Below are 25,689 nucleotides of genomic sequence, written 5' to 3'. Positions count from 1 at the left end.
CCGGCGGGGAAGCAATGAGGGAGGGCGGCAGGCGCTCGCCGCCGCTGCCACGTCTCGCCTCTCGCTCAGCTCCTTGACCAACGCGCTAAAAAAAAAAAAAACCACGCCACGGCCGCCTCCACTCCGCTCAGGGCAGGGAGCGCTTAGTCAGGCCCACTTCAGACTGCGGAGAAGAGAGACAGAGACAGAGAGCGAGGCGCTGCGGGCATCTCCGCGACGCTCGTCCCGGGGCGGTTGGGACAGAGCGGCGTCCTCCGCTCGGGCGCTTTTGGCGGGACAGGGAAGAAGCGGCACGCGCAAGATTGGACCTTTTTTTTTTTTTTTTTTGCGGGACCGGGGGGAGGATAAGATAAGGGAGAGGTTGGTGGGGGAGAAGGTTAAGAAAAGGGAGGGGGCGTTAAAGCCCCGCTCCAGTGACCGCCGCCTCCGGGCGAGCGAGGAAGGGTTGCCTGAGGTAACCGCGGGCGAGGGAGGCGGAGGCGAGCTGGGCAGAGCGGTGCCGGAGCGAGGAGAGGATGGCAGGCAGCCCCAGAGCCGGCTGACGGGAAGAGAGAGAGAGAGAGACCGAGAGGAAAAGAAACCAGGAGTGGGGGGAACCATGGCGCTACCCAACCCGCCGCCTGCCGCCGCCGCTTCGGATCCCCTGCCCGCGGTCGGCGACAAACGCCTCATGCTGGGTTGCGACGTAAAAGTGGGAAGCGCGGATCCCCCGCCGGCGGAGGCGAAGGGATCCCGGCCGCCGGAAGAAGGGGTGGCAGCTGCGGAGGAGGAGGAGGAGGAGAAAGAAGAAGGGAAACTCGGAGTGGGAGAAGGCGAGGAACTGCTTCCTCACCTGCCTGAGCCGAGGTCGGCTTCTGGGGTAAGGATCGGCCCCTGCTTCAGGAAGGGACCGAAATAGGAGGCTTCCCTCTTTCGGGCATGCCGCCTTGATCCAAGGGGACTGCATGCATAAATACATCATTTGATGAAGGGGGTGGGGGAAATTATCCTGTTTAAGGGCAGTTGGGATTTGGGGGATTGAACCTAAAAGTATGTTTATTAAACCTTGCCATGAATCGAGTATGATAACATATTCACCCATAAAGTGGCTATAATACCGGGAGGGAAATGTGTTTTTTTTTCCTGACAAGTGGATGGGGCCAAGTTGGATCTTTTGCTTGGCAGAGAATTCAGTCCTTCCTGAGATTTGGATCTCCTAGTCTCTTGCCTTAGTTTTCCAGTCCCTTCAGCTGACATTAGAAACGAAGTATTCCATCTAAGCAAGAGAGAGCTAAGCACATTCATATTTTTCTTTAAAAAAAGGTTGTGGATTAGGCTAGCTTGAGTACCTCTTTTGTGATATTTAGGATGAATGATGAATAGGATTTCTCCTATTCATTCTTTTTTTTCCTCCCATGGATAAATATCAAGGAAAAGTTATGTAGAAGGGCTGGAGTGAGACGTAAGTTGCAGGAACAATTTCAAAAACCTACTTACCATCAAAACTGCTAAACAAGTCTTGGTCATTAAATAGGCCCCCCTTTTATTCCTGATGCAGAGCACACAATGATTTCCATTATTTCTCCAACAAACAAATGTAACCTGATTCCACAAGTTTATCTAAATTAGTTTATGGTACCAAACATGGAAGACTGCTATAAAACAAATATTTGCATAAATAACTTATAATTTATGCCTTCTTTTGCAACCTGGTGTCTTCCAGATTTGTGAGTTGAGAACTATCATCTGCAAGTCACCATAGCAAGTGCCAGGCTAGTGATAGTTCGCTACTATTATGGTGTTAAATATCAGCTTATAATATTCCACATTGCTTCCTTCAAAATTAATCTAGCCCATTAACAAATCAGTATCCTTTCTGAACTTGCTTTTTGTTGTTTTAATGCAGAGGGCAGAAGGTTATGCAAGAATAGGAAACTAGCTTATGGAACTACTGTGTGTTGCATCATGTGTTAGTTTGATAGTGTATTTGTTTACTTCCCATGGGAAGATTCATGCCTGTCATGAAAAACAGCAGGGGAATTATTACTGCTCTAAAAAAAGTTGAACATAGGCTGTTATTTTCTACCATAATCACTTGTTCTGATTTCTAGCCTGCATTTTTAAAAATAATTTCTCCAAATCTCTTGCTCAACAATCTCCTTTCTTACAAAAAAAGCTGCCTAGTTACAACTACAGCCGAAATTGAAAATTGGAGGGATGCATTATTAATTCCCGCCTATTTCAACTTCCATCTGATTTATTCTGAGAAGAAATAGGAAATATTCAAATTATCAGTGAGGCAACTGCTCAGCAGTTCCTCAGAATAATAACTGTCTGCTGCTCACTGAGGCTTGGATTTAGAAGAGCATTTTTCCTGCTTATAGGATTTACAGTTGTATTTTTCCTTGGAAAATATCAGTAAACCATTGTAGCTCTTATTTAGAAAAGGAATAGAGTTCCAGGTTACTTCGTTTCATCTCCACAACTGCTGCTCTGATGCCAAGCATCTGTGCTACCTTTTGAACCATAACTGAAAAATTGTTAATAAAATTAAGAATTATAGTAAGAAATATATGGGAAAGGGAATCCAGGGGTTTCCCTATAACTGATGAATCTAGGGGCAAATTGTATTTTGAACACTTATATCAGGGCAAGATAGTTACCAACACATATGTTATACATCTGTAATTAAAAATATTTTAATTTAATTGATATAATTAAAAAAAATTATCATATAACTCTAATTTCTCAGCTATATTTGCTCCTTCAGATTAATTTAAATAACTTTTATTTTTATATGATTAGATTTTAAGAGTAACTTTTACAAAAAGAATGAGGAATTGGAACTGTTTGCTTATTAATTAAACTGATAATCCACAAATCTCTATTGGTTATAATGTAAAAGATCCATTGGACATTTATGGCATCCCTGCCAATTTTAGTGCACACTGTCTTGATTATGGTATATAACAAGCAGAAAGAAAATAGAAGCCTATGTACCATATTCGATAGTATCATTCATACATACATACATACATACATACATACATACATACATATGTTGTATTTGTGCTGATAAATAAATAAATACAACACAAATATAAAAAGGCAACATTAAAAATATCGTTTTCTGCCTGGATGGTGTGTGTGTGTGTGTATGTATGAATGTATGTATATATATGTGTCTATGTATGTATGTGTGTGTATGTATGTATGTGCATGTGTGTGTGTGTGTGTATATATATTCATATATATATATATATATATATATATATATATATATATATATATATGCTGGTTTTGTTGTATTCGGGTCTTTTCCCGTGTAAGGTTGAGATTGTCTTTGCAACGTTTCGGCAGGATCACACCTGCCATCTTCAAGCTGTCTTGAAGATGGCAGGTGTGATCCTGCCGAAACGTTGCAAAGACAATCTCAACCTTACACGGGAAAAGACCCGAATACAACAAAACCAGCATACCTACACCCGTGAAAATCTACGAAAACATATATATATATATATATATATATATATATATATATATTCATATATATATATATATATATATATATATATATATATATATATATATATATATATATATATATATATATATATATATATATATATATATGTTTTCTGAGGTTTTCGCGGGTGTTTGTATGTATGTCTTTGGTTGTTCGGGTTTTCTCCCGCGTAGAATTGGAAGTATCTTCACGACGTTTCGATGAAGTCTCATTCATCATCTTCAGGCTGCTGCTTCCGGCTTGGTGCTTCTGGCTTGGTGCTTCCAGGAGCAATGTGAGATCTCAGCCGGTTCCTCCTTTTAACTGCCAGTGGGGGGTTGTGCTGATTGGGTGGGAGCTTGGCTGCATTCTGATTGGGTGGAGGTGTATTCTGATTGGTAGGGGGCTTGGCTGTGCTCTGATTGGATGGGAGTTTGGCTGTGCTCTGATTGGATGGGGGCGTGTTCTGTTTGGGTGGGGGCCTGGTTGTGCTTGTGTTAGTCTGAGTAGCAGAGGGATTTGAGCTGGTGAGCTGCGTTGCTGTTGTTTGGCTTCGCGTTTGTGGTCGTGCCACATCTCCGTGGTGGGCATCAGTTTGCTTCATGTATGGATTGGAGGGGTTTAAAGTGGCTAATAATGCAGCTGTGGTCTGGCTTCTGGTTTGTGGTCGGGCTTCTGGTTTGTGGTCATTATCGGTGTGGGTTTGGGCTTGCTTTTTGCGTGGATGTGTGACAGTGACATCCTGTGTGGTTTTCGTGAGTGTGGGTCTGGTATCATTCTTAGTGTTAGGGACTCGTTTGTCAGTGAGGGCGGGTTTCCAAATGGCTAGTAGGCGGGAGGAATAAACGAGATGATACCTCCCGCCTACCAGCCATTTGGAAACCCGCCCTCACTGACAAACGAGTCCCTAACACTAAGAATGATACCAGACCCACACTCACGAAAACCACACAGGATGTCACTGTCACACATCCACGCAAAAAGCAAGCCCAAACCCACACCGATAATGACCACAAACCAGAAGCCCGACCACAAACCAGAAGCCAGACCACAGCTGCATTATTAGCCACTTTAAACCCCTCCAATCCATACATGAAGCAAACTGATGCCCACCACGGAGATGTGGCATGACCACAAACGCGAAGCCAAACAACAGCAACGCAGCTCACCAGCTCAAATCCCTCTGCTACTCAGACTAACACAAGCACAACCAGGCCCCCACCCAAACAGAACACGCCCCCATCCAATCAGAGCACAGCCAAACTCCCATCCAATCAGAGCACAGCCAAGCCCCCTACCAATCAGAATACACCTCCACCCAATCAGAATGCAGCCAAGCTCCCACCCAATCAGCACAACCCCCCACTGGCAGTTAAAAGGAGGAACCGGCTGAGATCTCACATTGCTCCTGGAAGCACCAAGCCAGAAGCACCAAGCTGGAAGCAGCAGCCTGAAGATGATGAATGAGACTTCATCGAAACGTCGTGAAGATACTTCCAATTCTACGCGGGAGAAAACCCGAACAACCAAAGACATTATATATATATATATATATATATATATATATATATATATATATATATATATATATATATATATATATATATATATGAATGATACGATTGAATACATAGGCTTCAAAAATCTACATTTAGGGTACAAAAAAAGGAAAACAAGCAATGATGTACAAGGAACATTGTTACAGATGGAAGGAAGAAAGGTACTTGCTGTTACTTTTTTAAAAAGATTGCATAAGCATCTCCACAGTGGAAAAAAACATGTATACTATAGTGAGGAAAAGCATTCATATATCCTATATTCTATGTTAAATGATTAAAAAACACTTAAAAAACACTTAAGATATGAAATTATCTTAAGTAGATATCTTCACTAACAGTGTCATAGTCACTCATATTCATTGCACTGAATATTACAGGCATAGCATAATGGAAAAGCTCTTCAATTATCAGTAATTCAATATGGTGCTATATTACTAGGAACAAGTAGTTTCTTTATAACAGATGGAAGGTAGAAAGGCATTTTGAACATGCATGATGTATTTGCAAACTATATTTGCCAGTTCCAACTAGCACAGAAATTTAAAAAAGTTATATTTTAATGGCTGTATGTTCATGTGTGAGGTTGAATATTTAAAACAACTATCTTCCTTTTTCTAGATTTGTTTGTGAACTGCTTTTTACTTTAAGCCTTTCTCGCAGAAAAATACTCAGTTTGCTATCTGTAAAGGCAGCAGAGAAAGAATCGCTAGTTACCCCGTTTCTCTGAAAATAAGACCTCCCCCGATAATAAGCCCAATCAGGCTTTTGAGCACATCCGCTAAAATAAGTCCTTCCCTGAAAATAAGCTTTCCCCGAAAATATTGCAACACAGGAGCAGCCATAAGGTGACCACGCTCACTGCCTCCTGCACCTCAAAAGTAATAAGACCTCCCCGAAAATAAGGCCAAGTGCTTCTTTTGGGAGTCAAAAGAAAATAAGACCCTGTCTTATTTTTGGGGAAACACGGTATTTCATCAAATACTGAACATCCTCAGATGAATTAATATTTCTAACTAATACTGAATCAATTATACTGTGTTTAGAAAATTCCTGAATTAAAAAATGTAGACAAAAGTATAGATTTTCTAATTTCTGTCTTTTTCTTTTCTTTTCTTATTCTATATTACTTTTTATTAGGCTTATTTTTCTTGTTAAAACTTTTAATAACATTATAAGTATAATTCTTATACTTATAAGTATAATTCATGTTGAGATAATACGGTTGATTGATAACTAATTCAGTGATAAAGTTAGATGCACCATTCCAAATTCCAGTATCAAAATCAAATATCAGAGACTAACAGAAACCAATAAACCTAAAATACATGTAAAAAATGTAAAATTCTAAGGGCCAGCTTTGAAAAGACATCAATATCAGTTCATGGGAGACATTTGTTACACTACATTATGTATTTTTCCATATTCTTTTGGTAGTCATTATTGATATATTGAAATGCAGAATTACATATATGGTATTTCATTTACAGTATTTGCTTCAATATCATGGGATTTCAACAATTTCAGATAGATGCTTATCACTACGCAAGCATGTTTGATTAGAAAACTTTCTGGTTGGTAAACACTAGGACAAATATAAGAGACTGGAATGGGAGGTATATTCTATCTAAACTATTAATTCAGCGCTCCAGCGGGGAATTTAGAGGCATCCAGTATGAACAATTATGAAAGAAAAGGGTCCCATCAAAGCTGATAGTATTGTTCATTAAGATTATGAAGAATCATCCAGCTCTGTTTTCACTAAGAAAGCCAGATGATTTCATTTAAATAATTTAATTTTGAAGGGAAATTTACCTATTGGTGAGGAAAGGTAATAAATTAGCAAACAGAAATTGTTTCTTTTTCTCTTCACTACAGCAGAGAAATGACTACATGACTTTTGATAGGAATGCAATTAATAGTTTTGGCAGGGTTGTTCTAGTTAAATAGTATGGCAGAATGCACCTACTAGAGGTGATGGCAAGAATAAGGCCAGACTGATCAGAATAATAGAAATAACAATGGCAATGATAATAGTAGTAATAGTAGTAATGCAACATCTTCAATCCTATCCTAGCATTTTTGCACATATGAAAAGATTCCAGATTAACCTTCCCTCCAATAGTAAAAAAGGAAAGGTAGGGAATAATTTCCTCTGTGAGTCAATTCTCTGCCTTATTTAGATGAAAATAGTGTTTTACCAATATCAGAAACGAATAGTGTATATTTGATAACAATCATTTGTTTAATGCTGGTTTGAAGTTATGACGGCATTGAAAAACTTGTGATCTGTCCTCAAATTTACGACTTGCACCACCTCCAGAACCACATAATCACAATTTGGGTTCTCATTTACACCACTTGCAGAATCCTGTGGTCATGTGATTGCAATTCCTGATTTTCCCAGCTGATTTCTGACAAGTAAAGTCAATGGGGGTAGTTGGATTCATTTAATGACCACAGTAAAAATTGTGGTAAAGTCAGATGTGATGGCTCACTTAACAATTGCTTAGTGATAGAAGATCCGGCTCCAAGTATGTTTGTAAGTCAAGGACTACCTGTGTTGGACAAAGTACTTATTTAAATGCCATCAATTTGATTCAACGCATCTTTCAATTTTTATACTGCTTTTCATTTTGCAAATAGTATATCAAGTCAGTAGTCACTTCTTTAGTAAATGCTCAGAAATATATTTGTAACATGAAGAGATATGACACACCAATTTTAAGAGAAGTCTGTTGAAATACTCATCCATACAAAACTTATTTTCTTGAATGGTTTGAGTAGAATTATCAAAAGCAAAAACCATAAAATGTGTAAAAATTACAACTATGTTAAATAAATGCTTTAGCATATCTAGGGAGAGGAACAGATGGAGATTCAAGAACACAATGATATTTTGGTAACAAGCGTCAATGCTTATAAAACATATTAAACAAATATAGAAAAAGGAAGTATTGCATCTCATTTACTTCAAATAATTTCTGAAATTCTAAAAATGGAAAAATATTCACTCCGCTACCTTGGCATTCTGCAAGTGGGAGTACTAACTCAAATAAGTGTGATACATGTCCATTACAGTCCATTACAGTTGTAAGTCATCACAGTCACAAGGGGGTCACACCGTGATTGATCTGATTTTACAACCTTTTTTGTGGAAGTCATTTAAGTGAATACCATGGTAATAAAAAATGACTTTCTGGTGGTAAAACAAACATTGTAGTCATAAAGCATGTCCATTGTTCACTATGAGTCATTTTTGCCAAAACTGCAAAAAGTTCTCGACAATAATGTTGTAAAATATTGTCATGTAAATGCTGGATGCTGCAAACAACTGTAAATGCAGGAACAATGCCAAGAGTTTAGCATGTGGCCACCTGACTGTTGGGGGGAGCAACCTTTGGAACTTCAGAACTATGTAATAAGTACAGGAGAAATTCATCATAACTTCAAATGGTCACTAAGTGACCAATCGTAAGTCAAGGACTACCTGTAGGCTTGAATGGGACCACAGGAACAGTGTGGAGTGTTGTGCTATAGTTATCAGTGAATCTCAGATTTAAGTTCTCTAAGGGAAGATGTCTAGACCTTACTCAAGTTAATTCTTTAAAATATGTATGTAATTTTTGCCAAATTTGGGGCAATAAACATAACCAAATCAAAGTTTTTAGTGGCATAGGAGTTAAAATTGTCCATACTATAACTAGAAAAATCAAAACCTGTTATATAAGTTAAAATTAAAATAAATGTTAATAAAACTATTAAATATTTTTATAATGTGGGTTTTTGTGCTGCAAAAGTCTGCATTTTATTTTATTTTATTAGCTGTATTTATAGAATACTTAGATATAGCTTTTGATCATTTAAACTTATCATTTGCTATAAAAATAGTACTTCCTTGCCCTAGGAATTTATGTCTTCCTAGGGCTGGGTCAATGAATTTTCTATCTCAATTTAATTATGCCAATGTTCAGAGTACTAGGAATTTTTAAACTTTTTCAGGATGTGGAATCCAGAACGTCCTGAATAGGAAGAAAAGCTCTATAGTTTAGTTGTGTTTAAGTGACATTTTAGATTCTCTTACATTTTCATGTATTCCTCGAGTTCCACATATAGTAACATTTGAAAATCCCTTGTTAAGAGTGTCTGAATGGTTTTATATTAAACTTTATATTACATATTTATATATGTAATGCCTTATTATGTTTTGGCTAGTCATTGGGGTTCCCAAACTGTAGTTTTTAACATAGTGCAGTATGTGAAGCCAGTAAAATGTGGCTTATTCAATAAACCATTGTTAACATTTTCTTTTATGCAGGTAGTAAACTAAACCCAACATTTCCATTGCTAAGCAATACACTTTTTAAGTGAGTTTTGCCCCATTTTACATTTCTTGCCACAGGTGCTAAGTGAATCATTGCAGTTGTTAAGTTAGTAACACAGTTGTTAGTTAATTTGGATTCCCCATGGATCTTGCTTGTCAGAAAGTCACAAAAGGACACTTGTAGTTCCCATTCATTATGACTGACACTCATTGGCTGTGTCCCACAGTTACATGATCATGCTTTACAATAGTTTTGCCAAAAACCAATACTTTCTTCCGGTTTTCAGCAATACCACACAAACCAATGGTTCACTTAATTTGCCATGATGATTCACCCAATAAGCACAAAAAAAAGGTTGTAAAAGCAAATGGGTCATATGACTGGCTTGTTTTACATCCGTTACAACATAAAACGGTAATGGGCAAGTTCCATTACTGTCATGTTGAGAACTACCTATATAGATATTACTATGTCACCCCATTTCCCCACAACACCATTCTTGTGAAATAGTTAGCTGAGAGAGAGTGATTGCTAAAAGTCCACCCCCACTGAGCTTCCGTGACTGAGAGTAGACCAGAACCTGAGTGTCTTCTTCAACCCAGCATCTTAACCAGTAGTTTTACTAAATGAAAATTACCATTTAGGTAATTAGTTAACTGAGCTTCTATGATTACTACCTGCATAGCACACAAGTTAAAATGACTTGTTGCTGGAATAGGTTCCAATTATGTGTACCTTATCCATACCCCCTTCGCCTATCTGCTTGGATTATTAAAAACTTCTTCCAGTTTTATTAGATCATAAATGAGATGGTTTCAAAGTGTTACTGTACATTCAAAATTGGTACCTCACTGCCCCTCACTTTTCTGCTTTTGTCTCTAATACTATAATTTTTGTTCCCATTCAAGCTGCTTGTAGAAGCTGAATAGCATTTAGTAGTATTAAAACTATATTGTTCATTCATAATTACTCCACCCTACTCTCACACACTTTAGCTTCTGTATTTTTCCCCCCTTTAAAGTAAAGGCTGAAATAACAACACACAGACAGAGCATTATGGACTCATCTAAAGCTTTTAAAGAAATGTACATTTTTAGCACATGGAATGTAGTGAGGGTTTTTAAATTCAAAAACAACATTTATTAATCTGTGGTTTCATTGGGGAATTTTCACACATATTTTTTGGCATATCTAGCCTTTAGATAGCTTACTGCTTGTAAGCATCCTATAAATTTTCACATTTTCTTGATACATGAACGTTAGCATTACCAGATCAAAAAACCAGACAATCTTGTATAGTCTTGGTAGCAATCTAGTAGTCATCTTGATTTTTGCAGTCCATAGCTGGTAACTGAAGTGTACCTAAAATTATTTCAAAATTGAAAATGTTCATTTACATTTTAATTTTGGGGAGGGACAAAATGTAAGTCAAGCATTTACTTCTATATCATGACCTATAAATAAATATTATGGTTACAAAAGCAACTAAATTCTCTTTGAAGACAGACCTACAGTCCTCCTTGGAAATCTGATATGATTCGATCTGCAGCCACCCATTCTCTGGAAGGGTAAAGGGAGTAATAATTGAATTTTTTTCCTTCCCAAAAATTATTCCTTTTTTATTTTTAATTGCCCATAACAATTTTTTTTATTATAATGATATGCGGCAAAAAGGAGCTTTTTGGTGTGAAAAAAGCCAGCCTTGAACAGAGAAAGCCTGTGGCATACTGGTTAAGGTACTACACTAGCACAGTTAGACCCAGGTTCAAGCCATCCTCAGCCACAGAAGCCTACTTAGGGACTTCGGGCCAGCTATCCTCGTTCCATCCTACATCACAAGAACACAGTTGTCAATAAAATAAGGGGTAAATAAAGTAAAGTAAATTGCCTTAATTTCCTAGACTGATATAACTCTTAAAAAATAAAACATTAATTCAATTGTTACAACTTAGAAATATTAATATCGATCAGAATTGTTTCAATTTTATCATGTTCTGAAAAAAAAACCTTAAAATATTTATTCCCATATTTAGAGTGGGGCTATATAAAGAGCCTTACAACTAGATTTTCAGCTCAGAAAGTATCAAAGAGAGTGGGGGATAATTTGAATATCATAATCTGATAAAGACTGCCAAATGTCATAGAAATTGGTGCAAGAAATATATTCCCTATTTTTTAGATTACCGTATTTTTCAGAGTACAAAATGCACCGCCCCTAAAAGAGGGTGAAAATTTGGATGCGTCTTATACACCGAATGTAGCCCTGCCCACCCAGCGGTCTCCACCCTTTGGCCTCCATGCGTCACGTTTTAGACCTGTTTCAGGCTGCAGGATTGCCACAGACCATTGCCCCTTCCGTGGCTTGTTTTTTTGGCCTCTGCACCTCGTGTTTTCAGCCTCTGAACACTCCGTTTGAGACCCGTTCAAGGCTGCAGGAATCGTCAGAGCACATCGCTGTCAATTGCTGCCTCCACATATCGCTTTTTAGGCCTTCACTCACAACCAGTGAACTAATGTGCTGAAGCTGACCAGGCTGTTTGCTAAGGATGCTAGCCAGATGAATACTGATGGATGCTGGTAGGCAGAGGCAGAATTTTCTTTCCTTATTTTCCTCCCCAAAAACTAAGGTGCATCTTATACTCCGGAACGTCTTATACTCTGAAAAATATGGTACTTAAGTCTCCACAATTTTTTATATTTTGCACCAAAGGAATGTGACACACAAGAAAGCAAGGGAACTGTGCCAAATGCAGTGTGCTTGGAAAAATGCTTAGAGGAATTTTCATGTCACTGTTTTCCTTTTTAATATAGCATCTGTTTACCATGCCCAGCAATCCTTTGGCCTTCTAATTTGAATACAACTACCATCTATGTTTCCTTAACTTTGCAACACACACACACACACACACACACACACACCTCATCGACAGGACTAAAAGGGGATCAGGAGTACTGTTTATGAAGATTAAGGATCAGGAAGGAAAGATGGGAAGAATGGATAGCCAATTGACTTTGTTTGTCAGAAGGTTGCAAAAGGTGACCATATGATCCCAGGATACCACAACTATCATAAATATGAGTCAGTTGCCAAGCATCTGAATTAGAATCACCTGACCATGGGGTTGTTGCAACAGTCATAAATGTGAAAAAATGATCATAAGTCACTTTTTTCAATGCCATTGTAAGTTTGAATGGTGACTAAACGAACTGTTGTAAATTGAAGACTACCTGTACAATATGATGGAATCCATATTCTCTATATTCTGTAAAGAAACAAAGGGAACATTGTATGGGAAATGAGAGAGGTGGAAAATTGGATAAATTTGATAAATGTGTTGATGGATGTTATAATGTGTGTGAAAATAATAATGTGTATTGATGCAGTCTTTGTGTTTACCCTTCACAGTTTTAACATTTATTCAAAAAGCTGCAGACAGAGCAACCTATACTGTCTCCGTTATTTTTCCTATCAGACCATTATATGAGAAAGTCTGAAAAATGTTTAAAAATGTATACATCTTTTTGACAGATAGTGTGTTACTCTGCCTTTCCATCATTCATTATTTCATTGAGTGGATTTATATGCCATTCCAATCGAGAAGGTCTCCTAACAGCTTACATTTATTTCTCAGAATAATAGAATTAAAATTAGTCTCCTTTCCACCCTATTTCACATTAACTTTAAAACAACCTTCATCATGCATTCTAATTTTGGATTTATGTCAAGTAGCAATAGAGTCCTGGTTCCATATTCATTTTGAAATCAATCAACATTAAATATATAGCACTGACTTACATTTGAATTCTCATTCATCAATGAAATATAGATCCCCCCCCCCCCGTATTGTATTCCAAGTTGTATTATTTTTAAATATGGAAGTTTTTAATGTGTATCTTTTTTCGAAACCATTGCTGCTGTGTTACTAATAGGAAAAGTAATGTTCTATGAACTGGAACCTTGTCAAAGTACATCGTCAAGCACTTTTTTTTATTTTTCCTAATTTCAGGGAATGGAGAGAGGACACAAACATGATTTTTCCCCTTTCAACAGTTTCATTTCAACTATCAGCCAAAAGAAAGAAGATTCTGTAAATGAAAATTCATCTGAACAATTAGTTATTACAGATATTAAAAAAGGTGAGAAAATAAAAGATTTAATTTTTAGTCATTTCTAGCTGAAGGGGGTACTTGGTATTTGAAGATGTTCTTTTTATTTGTTTTATGACAATGCTTTCGGTACTTTTTGTAGAACTCTCTTTGTGTGAAGAATTAACATGACAGAGCACAGTAAGAAATAACCTTCTAGTAAGTACAGTTATAATAGCTCAGTAGGGATTATAGGATGCAGTAACTGTAATGAATTTTAATACAGATGGTATTCAGTTTGCACATGTAAGTTAATGAATAGTAATAATAGTAACCTGCCACCTGCTTAATTATGTTTTCAAACAGTATTTGTTCTTCCAAAGATTTTATGAAACTTTGATTGCAAAAAAGATTTCATAATTGTTAGTATGTTTAGGAAAGTCTTTTTAAAATTACATATAAGAATAACTGGAGTTGAATCTGTCTTTATAAACAGAAGAATTATGAATGAATAAGCAAACATCAGAATATGCCAAATGTTGGAACTTTGTAGTATTTTATTTTATACTAGCTGTACCCGGCCACGCATTGCTGTGGCCCAGTCTGGTTAAATGGAAAAGAAAGAAAAGAGAAATGCAAGTCCTCGGGCAGAGGCGGCCCCCACATGGAAGTGAGCCACGGTGGCCCCTGCAAGAGCCGCCATGGAGGACGCTTCCATAGGCCCCGGCCTAGCCGAGCTGAGGAGAAGGAGGAGGCCGCCGTACCCGACCTGGCTTCCCTCAGCGGTGGTGGCGAGAGGAGGCAGCCAGCATCCCCTGAGGAGCAGGAGGAGGAAGAGGAGGAAGAAGCTGCCCCTGGCGATGCAGACGCGAGGCAGCCCCCGCTGGCCGAGGCCCCATCCAGAGATGCCGTCGCCGCTGCAGTCGCCACCTCACGGGACACCCAGCAGCCGCCCCAGCCTCACTGCGCCTCAGGCTAACACCGCCACCGCCCCGTCGGAGCCGCCTTGGCGACGCCGTAGCTGGCTCCCTGTGAGAGGGGTGGAGAGCACACAGCTGGCTGGGCTGAGGAGATGCTCCGCCTCCACCTCCTCTGGAGCTCCACTGAGCTGGGCGGGGGGAGGCCGGCTTAAGGGTGGGAGGAGGCGGCCAAGGGATGGGGTAGGCGCCCCCCCCGCCACAGACAGCAAAGGCCTGGCGGGAGGGGAGGAGAGAGGGGGGATGGGGAGGCCGAAAGGCTTCGGCTCCCCTTGGTGGAAATGGCGAAGCTCGTCGGAGGAAGGGCGGAAAGGGGAAAGGGTGCAACCGCAACCCAGCCACACATATAAAGGGACCGGCAGGATGAAGCTGGAGAGAGGCCGAACTGTTTCTAATATACTATACTCAAGAAATGAACGTTATGGTATAGCGTGTGTTGCTTTTATGTCCAGCAGATGGCGCTGGCTTTCAAAAAAGCATGTTTTTACCTGTCACAGGTGTGACATCTATATAATATACATATATAGAAACATGCGCGTAGTCGAATGCAATGTTGTGTCAAAATTTCAAAGCAATCGGTGAAGAACTTTCGGAGATTTGAGATTTTGAACAAACAAACATTACATTTATATTTATATAGATTTGTATTTTATTATTTTATAGCTCATTTACAATGTGGTTTCTGATTCTTATCCTTCGTATAACTTCATTTACAGGATTTAACATTTTACTAAATAGGGACTTTAGTTGCATAGGCTAAATATGTGAAGCAAAATGTAATAAAGCAAGTATGAAAGAGCATATGGATGCCTACGTTTAACTGCAGAATAGAAATGATCTGAATTCTATATTTGAGGTTGAATATTTGGGTCTTCCTATACATACTGCCACAGTGGTGCAGTTGTTAGAGTGCAGTACTGCAGGCTACTTCTGCTGATCACTGGCTGCCAGCAGTTTGGCAGGCCTAATCTCACCAGGCTCAAGGTTGACTCAGCCTTCCATCCTTCCGAGGTGGGTAAAATGAGGACCCAGATTGTTGGGGGCAATAGGCTGATTCTGTAAACCGCTTAGAGGGGGCTGCAAAGCACTGTGAAGTGGTATAAAAGTCTTAAGTGCTATTGCTACTCCATATACACATCCAAATTGTCTCTGTCAAGACCACACACTTGTAATAAAATGAATTCTCTTAGAATCTCTTGAGGAATGTAGGAGGAAAAGAAGTCTTAAAGTTTATTACAAGTTACAAGTAATTTAAATATTATATATGAACTCAACACAAAGTTAATGGCTGGAATTAAACATACAATTTTCCTATTTATAAAGAGAATTAGAACAAATGATGGTTGAGTTTTCACTACACAAAATCTGCTTTTTAAAGATAGCTGTTTTCCAATCATCTTGTATTTTACCAGTTTTCCAGGTACATTAGCTGTTTTTGTCAGTAATGTATAGAAATCAAATCATCAGAGTTAGCAGCTACAGGTAGTCCTAGATTAATGACCATTTACAACATTCAAAGTTACAATGTCCTTGGAAAAAGTGATTTATGGCATGTACTCACATTTATGGCCAGCACATCATCCCCATGATCACATAATTATAATTCAGGCATCTAGCAACTGACTTGCATGTATGACCTATTGCAGCATCCTATAGTGATGTGATTTGCAGCCTTTTTTGTTGATTTCAGGAAAAGAATGCACACTGGGAAATCTGGATTTGCTTACCAACATAAAATTGGGTTTGACTGAAATTATAACCACCACATCTTATGACAGAAATTCCTGTCCATTATAGCTGCGATTCAAGGATTATCTGTACTGATTCTATTTTGCGATAATGGGTTTTTACATTATATATATTTGTGCTTTTGACATGAATAAACGAACAAACAAACATTCTTGGGTGTTAGTAAGAAATTTCATTCATTCCATTTTTATATCAAAAATGTGTTATTTCCAGAATGATTGAAATACAATTTGATCATTGTGTTCACATATTTGTTAGTTGAACAACCTATATTTATGTGATGATTAAATCAGATTTGGCATTCATTTGGAATTCTTATATCTCTCTTGAGCTATTTGCTAAAACATTTTGTTTTATAATATTTAGAATCTGAAGTGTGTATTCCATATGAAACTTGTATTTGAAGAACTTTTAGTTTTATTCCTTGAAAACATAACATAATCAAAACTGGGTTCAGCTTAATCTCAAATTCTACAGAAATTAAATTTTCCTGACTAAATTCTATAAGGAATTGTGACTAGTTTAAAATTGGGGGAAGTTGCATATTATTGCTTTCTTCTAGTTCTTATTTAAATATAAATAGTTCAATTAGATCTCTAGACAACTGAACTCTAAATCATATTGTCTTCTTTATGTAAGAGGTTACCCTTTCTGCAATGCCAATAAATTTTTTAGAACATTTATAACAACATTTGTGAATATATTATTTTAATTAAATGGTATTATTCCTATAATGGCTTTTTAACTGAGAACTGTTTTAACTTTTAAAACTCTTTATTAACTTTTTAACTGTTTATTATGTAAAGATGCTGGCTTTCTTCCCCAGCACACCCATTTCAAAGAAGTTCTGGAATGAAAAAGAATTATGAGGCAATTTAGACTTAGAGGCTAGAATTAGAAGCAACATCCTCTCATAAATACCTTTCGAGGATCAGAAGTAAATTTTATAACCATTTTTTCTGCCATTCTTCAAATTCAATTTGGGTACAGAAAAAAATATCTTTTATGACTTGTAGAAATATGTGGTTATTTCCCATCATAATCTAGTTGTGTAATCTTAAATAAGAATTCCAATTTAAAATACATATTTATTTTAATAATATTTACTCAAGGTTGCACTATTTTGTATAGTTGCTTTCATGTGCTATTTACCTGAGTATTGTAATATTGATTTTTTTTTGTGTTGTTTCATTTTTTTCTTTTATTTTTAAATTAGCGAAAGAACAGTCCCTTGGCCTCGGTGTTAGGCAAAAGCAGCGTACTTCAGTGGATATACTTCCAGTAGAAATGAAAGTTTCAATCCCACTGGAACCCTCCTGTCTCACCCAAACAAAACCTATGAAGGAGTTTTGGTAAGCAGTATTGCTACATATTTGCTACAACTAAGTTCAACTTATCAGTGTATGGTCTGCTTAAGGTAATTATTGTTATTATTACTTGGTGAGGTAATAGACCAATTATCGCAGAAATGACTGTAACTTTAAAAATATTACGTAAAATTTCTGACTAAACCAGTGCTTACTTTTTCACTTAGGCCCAGGGGGCTTTTAAAAATGCTGTACATATTCATGGTAGGCTTGTGGTAAAGAAAGGTGCTTAAAAGTCATTTTTTTCCTAAGGATAAACATATCTAGTTCCCTTAATTTCTTCTCATGAGACATAGTTTCCTCTTATTCTTCTTGACTTCTGCATCTGTTTTGTTTCCTCTGAATCCTTTATAAAAACGAATGCCCAGAAACTCAAAATAAGGATTCACCAATACAGAATGCTGTACAGTAGAAGTACTTATTTATATGTATCCTGCCTTTATTAGTTTTACAAATAATTCAAGGCGGGGAACATACCAAATACACTTTTCTCCTCCCAGTTTCGTCAAAATGGGAAAGAGATTGGCCCAAAGTCATTCAGCTGGCTTTCATGGCTGCAGCAGACCTGAAATCATAGTCTCCTGCTTTCTAGCCAGGTGCCTTAACCACTAGACTAGATTGGGTTTCTGTGGTTTGCAAGCTAAACTTCTGTTGATACAATCAAAATTGCATCTGCCTTTAGCAATCATGTTGGGCTGCTAACTCGTATCAGCAGGGTGATCATCTATTGTTCCCATGTGGATACCTGGAGTAATATCGTCACAATTATTTAATCTCATCCCTACAAGATAGTTAGCTTCATAAACCAGTTAATCTTGCCAAACATTCTTTTTTTTTTATCTTCACAAGAGGAAAACAACCATTATTTATCTCCATTTTGTCCTTTGCAGATAACAGTTGCATCCATTCTGTTGTTCAGGGCTTTTGCAGTTGCTGTTACTGAAGGTGCTGCTATTCATCCTAATCACTTATTCCTTTTCTGGAGCCTTATAGACTACTGCAAAACTATTGTGGAGCCTCAAGGCTGAAGAATATGTATTTACATATCTTGTTTTTGGTCCACTGTTGTTAAAAAAACATTTCTGGTCATTGCAATCCACTGGGTCTACTCTTTTCTTTGATTTCCTTATGAAGAACGGCTTTCTCTGACAGCTTCAGTTGCAGAGCTTTATTTGGTTGGCTTGAAAATCCATTCTCTATCTGTTATAGTCCTTTTAATTAAGAACCACAAAAGCTTACATTTGCTACAAATTCATGCTAGATTTTTAGGCAGCTGCAAAAACACATCACAGGTATTGGAACTCATAATAACTTCCTGGTTCATGTCCATTTATCTTCATCTTTACTTCTTACCCTTAGAAAAGTTTTTATTTCTTTTTGTCCCCATCTCAAGGTCTCAGATTAGCCAAGAGTTCATTCTCATCTTACAGGAACAGTTTTCCAGATTCTTGAACTCCATTGACAAACTATTTTTAGTTTTTGCTCAATGAACTTATCTTTCTGCAATATTTGCTGCAGCCTGTACTTACCAAGAAGCAATAATTCACAATAAGCAATGTGCCATTTTCTGGCTATGCATCTTCCAGGAAAAGTGCTGATCATGATCCTTCAAACCTATACTCAGATTCTGTTTGCTCATCTATCTAATACTAAGCTAATCAACTTCTGTTGTTGTTCCTGGTCATTTGTTTTCGAACAAATTATTTGGAAAGTCTTGTATGTTATTAAGCGTTAATAAAAAATGGATTCAGGTCTTTGAGGTTAAGGCCTTGTTGTTATTAATGTTATATAAATATAATGCTTAGCGTGTGTGTGTGTGTGTGTGTGTGTGAGTGTATGTATGAAATTCAATAAGATTAATTTATAACATGTTGCATTTTGGATTTTCTTAGGGATGACATAGAAAAAGCTAAGTTAACAGGAGATTGGAAGGAAATCTATGACTTTTATTCAAAAACATTTGATTCTTTTCCAGAAGTTAACACTGTATTTAAGGTAAAAACGGCTGTTTTCACTGCTTTTTCTTTTCTTTTCCAGTTTGTGACTTAAAAACTGGAATTACCAATAGTGTAAATATAGGTTACCAGTAATAATATTATGTACTTAAAACCAAATAAACTAAAATAGAAAATGGATAGATTAAAGAAAAATATTCTTATTATTTTTATATTGCTTCAGTCATTTTTTCAATTGAAGTTTTGTGTTTTTTGGAAATGTATATTTTGTAAATATTATGAAAACTACAACTGTATCTGTAAATAAATGAAAACCAGAAAGTATGAACTCCAGAAAGAAAAAACATAGGGAGACTTCCTGCTTAAAGAATAGGTAGATATTTTGAATGGTGGGACGTTACCCTGAACTGATTCACTTCGGAAACTGGTCATCCAATTTCTGAAGTGCACCAGTTGCAGTCCTACCTGGACCTTACACATCTCAGCAGTGATGTACGGTGAGGTTTATGGCTGGTGAGGCACTGATGTCATCAAATGATCATCATGAAGGGAGGACTGTGACAACTTTGATCTTTGCAAGCATGCAAGCAAAATACCCCAGGATCACGGTGGCGGGGACAGCAACTCCTTCCGCTGCGCTGCGGAGAAGAGCCACGCTGTGCAGGAGGCTCCTCAGCGCTAGCCTCAGATCAGCGCGAGCCGTGGTCCCCTTCATGTTGGCTCAGAAAGGAGGTGAATGGGACCGCGTGTGCAGGAGACTCCTCAGCGCTAGCCTCAGATCAGCGTGAGCAGCGGTCCCATTCACCTGCACAAGTGAAACTATTGCAACACGCTTTATGTGGGGCTGTCTTTAGAGACAATCCTGAATTCTGTATAGCTGGTACAACATGTAGAATGTAGCACTGACTGTTCAGTTCCACCATGGCGAGTGACACCCATTTTGAGATTGCTGTAGATTTCCAGGCAAAATTCAAAATGCTGGTCATTACATTTAAAGCCCTACATGGCCCAGCACTAGATTATATCAGGCAAGCCTTATCACAATGGGATCTTCTCAAAGTGAAGATCAAAAAAGAGTCCACTGGAATCCCCTCTATCATCTGAGGTATGTGATATGGACAAGATGGCAGGAGTTCTTGGTTACCGCCAGTTTGGGACAACCATTCTTCCCAGAAACACACATAACTCCCCTTCTTCAGTCTTTTCACAAACACAGCAATTTTATTTCATCATACCTTTGGCCAAAGCTGAATTGAGGTGCTATGATGCTGTTGTTCATTTGTTTTTCCAAATGAAATTTTTATTATATTAGTTTTTAAGTATATCATCTCATTGTTTGCTGCCCAAGATTCCATTAAGTGAATAAAAACATTTAATTATAAGGTTTAAAAAAATAAATAATACTATTCCAAGAATTATAGTTGTAACACAAATTGAAAATACATTAGAGAAGGTTATCTCATGTTTATTATTTCAATTTGCAGAAATATACTGAAACTCCTTTTAATTCCATTGAAGATTGTGGAATTGATGCTAAATATGTGAATGCAGTTTATGATACCTTACTTCAAGCTGTAAGTCAACTGTTTGCTTTCTGTTTTGTAATCTTGTATAGAATACTATATACTATAATATCTTTATATTACAGTTCAATTTTTTCCAGTTATTATTTTAGATATTGAGTAGTTTCTGAGTTTATACAGTAGTTGTAAGTGTCAATATTTCTGAAGTACACTTTAATAATCACCAGGATTTATAATCTCTTTGAATTTGCCTAATATGTTTTTAAATTATAACTGAAAAGATGGTTGTATGATGCTGTAAACAGCAGAGGGTTTTTTTTAATGGTTATTAAATCTAAACTTAAGGTATACAGATAAGTACTACATGAATGTCCCCACTTGGTCTGAAATATCTTTTTGCCTTTGAAATAATCACTGCAGAACACTATAAATAATAAATGCTAATTTTATTTTTATATATTGTAGTGTAATGTTATTTTCAAAAATAAATTATTTAACTTAGTTGCATAATTTAATCTGAACCATAAACCTGAACTGAACCATGAAATAAATTTACATGAGAAAGATAGTGACAATATGAATTTGAACATATATTCATTTTAAACAGAGAACAGATCTAAATAACTTTCCAATAACAACTGTACAGCATTGTATCATAGCTACCATATCTAAATAATATTTTCAAACTGAAATGTTTCTGAATTTTAATTAATTTCCACATCTCAAAAATGTTATAGATACTACTGGTTTTAATTTCAGACTATTTATTTGTAAGGGCTGGAAGAAATATTGCTTGCTTTTGGGTCTGTGAAATTCTGCATAAATGGACAGAGATGTTTTACTTGAGATAAAATCATTTCTATAAAAATTGCATGGGAAAATGAAAAATTGTCATCTCTTGGAAGTGGTTGGTAGGGATTATATGTTTTATGTATTTATTTTTAAAAGAACTGTACGTGCTAATTCACGATGCTTTGTGAATTCTCTCCCTCTTTCAGCTTCTTTCCAAATACTCACATGACTATAGAACCTGATCAATGTTGCATGGTTGGCAGCTCTTTTCTAAAAAGGAGCTGCAAAATAGAGAAGAGAAAAATACTACGTTGATATAAAATATTGAATGAAAATATCAACTGTTGGCTTAAGTTATTTGCTAGCACAAAAGAATAGAGAAAGAAAAACATTTTATATGCAAGAATAAAAATCACATATACAATATATAAATACTTATATAGAAACAGTGCACTAATATATATTGAAGAATTTCTGAGAAAATACTCGTCTGTTTACATGACAAAATAAATCATACACTATTTTCTTCAGCACTAAATTATTGTTCATAAGTTAGACCCTGAAAATTAGTTGTAATCATTTTTACAATGCTTTCTCTGTACTTTGAGGGAAAAAGAGAGGAAATAAGGAAGCAGGGGGGGAAAAGATTTCTAGCACATGAATACCAAGCAGGCAAAATTCTTTTGAAATATTTGATGATATTTCTATTTATTAAGTTTATAGTAAAATCAAATATTTGGATTGAGCCAGTTTGATTTTAAAAAGAACATTGTGCACCTCCACAAAAGCCAAATAAATTCAGTCTCCATTTTTGTATTTGACAGTATAATGCAATTTAGAAAGACAGTTTTGAAATCTGATTTAATTTGGAGATTCAATCTAGTTATACCCCCAAATATCTGAATCACATATTTGTATAGCCCTAAACTCTAGACCCAATAATATAACTAACACAAAAATAATAAAAAGTATTATCATGCATGAAAATAAACATGATCTATCTCATAAATATTTAAGGGTAAGACTTAATTTTTGTGAAGCTTAATATTCATAGCAATATAGGGTATATAAAAATCTAGAAAGATAATAATTAGTTTCAGAGGAAGATGCTAAAGTGATCAACAAATTCATTGTTGAGTTACAGCCATTTATCTATCTACATAAGAGTGGAGAAATTTTGAGTAGTCGCTGCCACGACTACTCAAAAGTAGATACTATTAGAATGTAACATTTGAAATTATTCTCTTAGGATATTAAATACTTTAGTGATTTATAAATATGAGGAACATTTAAAAGTAAAATTCCATTAACAATTGTTTACTCTTTAAGAGTGCGTAGAAAGCTATGATTATTTTTAAATTGTAATATTTAATAGGTCAGTAAATACAATTCAGAGAAATAGGTATGACTAAAGTCCTATTCATCTATATCAAGGAATAAAGTAAAATATATGACTAAATGTGCCGAGGTTGTGCTTCCCATTGCTCACAATCCATTAATTTAAATGTCATTTAGTCTTACATGCTCTAGCTTTGCCACCAAAAACATAAACAGTCTGAAAAAATATCTGTTAATTCTGAAAAGATAACTTACTCTTTTTCCATCAGAGGAAAATACACTTTTCTTTTAGTCATAACTTTCAGTATTATGATTTAGTACAGAGGTGTCAAACTCAAGACCCATTGGGTTGCATCCGGCCCGCGGGGTGCTTAGCCCAGGCCCTCAGAGCTACCCTGGAAACAGTGAAGGACCAGCCTGCGATTGTCTCTTCCAGGGAAAACGGAGCTCGGGAGGGCCGTACGCCCACCCTGGCCACATCCCCACACTCGCCAAGGTCAAACACATCCCTGATGCTGCCCTCAATAAAATCGAGTTTGACACCCCTGATTTAGTATGTTATTGGCTATTGTGTAATTAAGTGATACCATAATAAAATTGGTGTTTTAGAATGAAATATTTTTCCTAAAATAAATCTAGAAATGGAAAATAGACATTTTGTAAAGTTTTAGATACAAGGAGATTTTTCCATTACAGTAAAAGCTGTTATTTTTAAAAAACTGGAATGTATCATCCATCCATCCATCCATCTATTTATCAATCTATCAGTCAATCGTCTTTTTTTCATACTGACCTACCTATCTATACATATGTGTGGTTGTGTGTGTGTGTTATCATCATCAGTCTCAGAAGTAAACTTTGAAAATGGTCATAGCTATTTAAACAATTGCATGAAAAATCACCAATTGATAATTTTGAAAAAAGTTACACTTTGAGGTTCCTTCTGCATTTCAGAATTATGCTTTAAAATATATATTGTATTTTATGTAAATGTTTTTAAAATTTCATTTTTACAATTGTGATCTGACTACTTTGTAATAATAATTGTTTCAACTGGGCTATTGATAAAAACCTATTTGGGTTGTTATTTCATTCCTTTTTCATTTGTTCTAGCCTCAAGATATCCAGAAGTGTGTCCTAAAAGGAATAATTAACGGTTTATTGCATGAATGGAAAGGGTAAATACAACTAATTTTTATATATGTCTATAAACATATGACATTTCAATTTCCACAGAATTTGAATTTTAAATACATAACTTATTAGACATTAGAGCCAGTTTAATGCAGTGGTTAAGGTGCTGGCCTAAGGAGAATGTGAGTTCTACACAATCCCGCCTTAGGCATGAAAACCCTCTAGGTGACTGTGGGCCAGTCTTAGCAAAACCCTGCTCGTGGGGTTGTTGTGGGACAAGAAGAAGAAGGAGTGAGTTGAATTGAGTAGTTACATTGTTGATCTTACATTTTTTGCAGTGTCTATTAGCAGAGATCAATATTAGGTCTCTGTACAAAATTGTGGCATATTTCCATTCTCTGCATTTCACAATTTACAAGTTTATTAATATATAATTTTAACATGTGAGTTTGATAAATAAAAACTCACATGAACAAATGCAAAACGTTATCTTTTTCCGATGAAAAATCTCATTCTATTTTATAGCTCCAAAGTCTTACATATAACTAGGGATAATTTTGTCGCATTATCGGAGATTATTAATGTCTATATGGTATGTCTTTACAGTTATTCTTAAACATTTGTGCACAGTCTAGCTAGTATAAAATAGTTGTAATTCCTTACAGTTGAGCATGCATTCACACACTTAGATTGTGCCTTTCATTTTTCACATATTATTGTTCTTTCAGGCCACAAACAAAAGATGATCTCAGAGCATATTTTGTTCTTCTACAGGTAAGAAGTGGGGGAGTATTTATTCGAGGTCTTTGTATGTACTTACTGTTGCAAGTAATGTTATTTTACCTAACACTCATTATGCCAGTCCTTGTCACGCACTGAGGAAATCAGGAGATTCAGGCAGTTCAAATGAGTATAAAGATGTATTGCAAACTTAAGGTCCCTACAAGAATCTGATCTACTACGGCAGTGCTTCTCAATTATTTTCTGTCATGCCCCCCCTAGGAAGAAGAAAACATTTCGCGCCCCCCGCGCGACTGTAAATAGTATCATTTGTCTATAAAATTGTTATAAGTACACCTCTGCATAACACTGTATCCTTATTAACGTATAAGAGAATAAAAAAAGAAAGAAATGTGGATCAATTTACAACAAAGAATAGCTTTATTAACTGTAGCAGAAAAGATTTAAAGGAGCACAGGATTTAAAGGAACACAATATTAAAAAAAACTTTAACCTGCAAAACAAAAATATATAAAATAATTTGAGCTGAGCCCCCCTTTACGGAGCCTCGCACCCCCCCTGGGGGGCCCGGCCCACTATTTGAGAAGCACTGTACTACGGTAACAGTCAGTGGAAATTAGTGGGAAGTAGAAATAGAAAGGAATTCAAGGTGGGCTAGAATT

At 36.6% G+C, this 25,689-nt stretch overlaps 1 protein-coding gene across 1 annotated transcript in view; it reads left to right on the top strand.

The window, feature by feature from the left end:
- Window positions 1-374: 374 nt before the first annotated feature.
- Window positions 375-25,689, top strand: part of HECTD2 (HECT domain E3 ubiquitin protein ligase 2) — a 45,397-nt gene continuing 20,082 nt past the window's right edge. Inside the window, exons 1-7 of the mRNA XM_081954009.1 lie at window positions 375-859; window positions 13,373-13,502; window positions 17,394-17,529; window positions 19,437-19,539; window positions 20,984-21,073; window positions 24,266-24,330; window positions 25,015-25,060. Coding sequence (XP_081810135.1) covers window positions 599-859; window positions 13,373-13,502; window positions 17,394-17,529; window positions 19,437-19,539; window positions 20,984-21,073; window positions 24,266-24,330; window positions 25,015-25,060 — 831 coding nt within the window. The 5' untranslated portion in view covers window positions 375-598. The remainder of the gene's footprint in view (window positions 860-13,372; window positions 13,503-17,393; window positions 17,530-19,436; window positions 19,540-20,983; window positions 21,074-24,265; window positions 24,331-25,014; window positions 25,061-25,689) is intronic.

The sequence above is a fragment of the Natrix helvetica genome, assembly GCF_964273705.1.
Source record: "Natrix helvetica genome assembly, chromosome: 5".
NCBI lineage: Eukaryota > Metazoa > Chordata > Lepidosauria > Squamata > Natricidae > Natrix > Natrix helvetica.
This window is presented reverse-complemented; position numbering and strand designations above follow the sequence as displayed.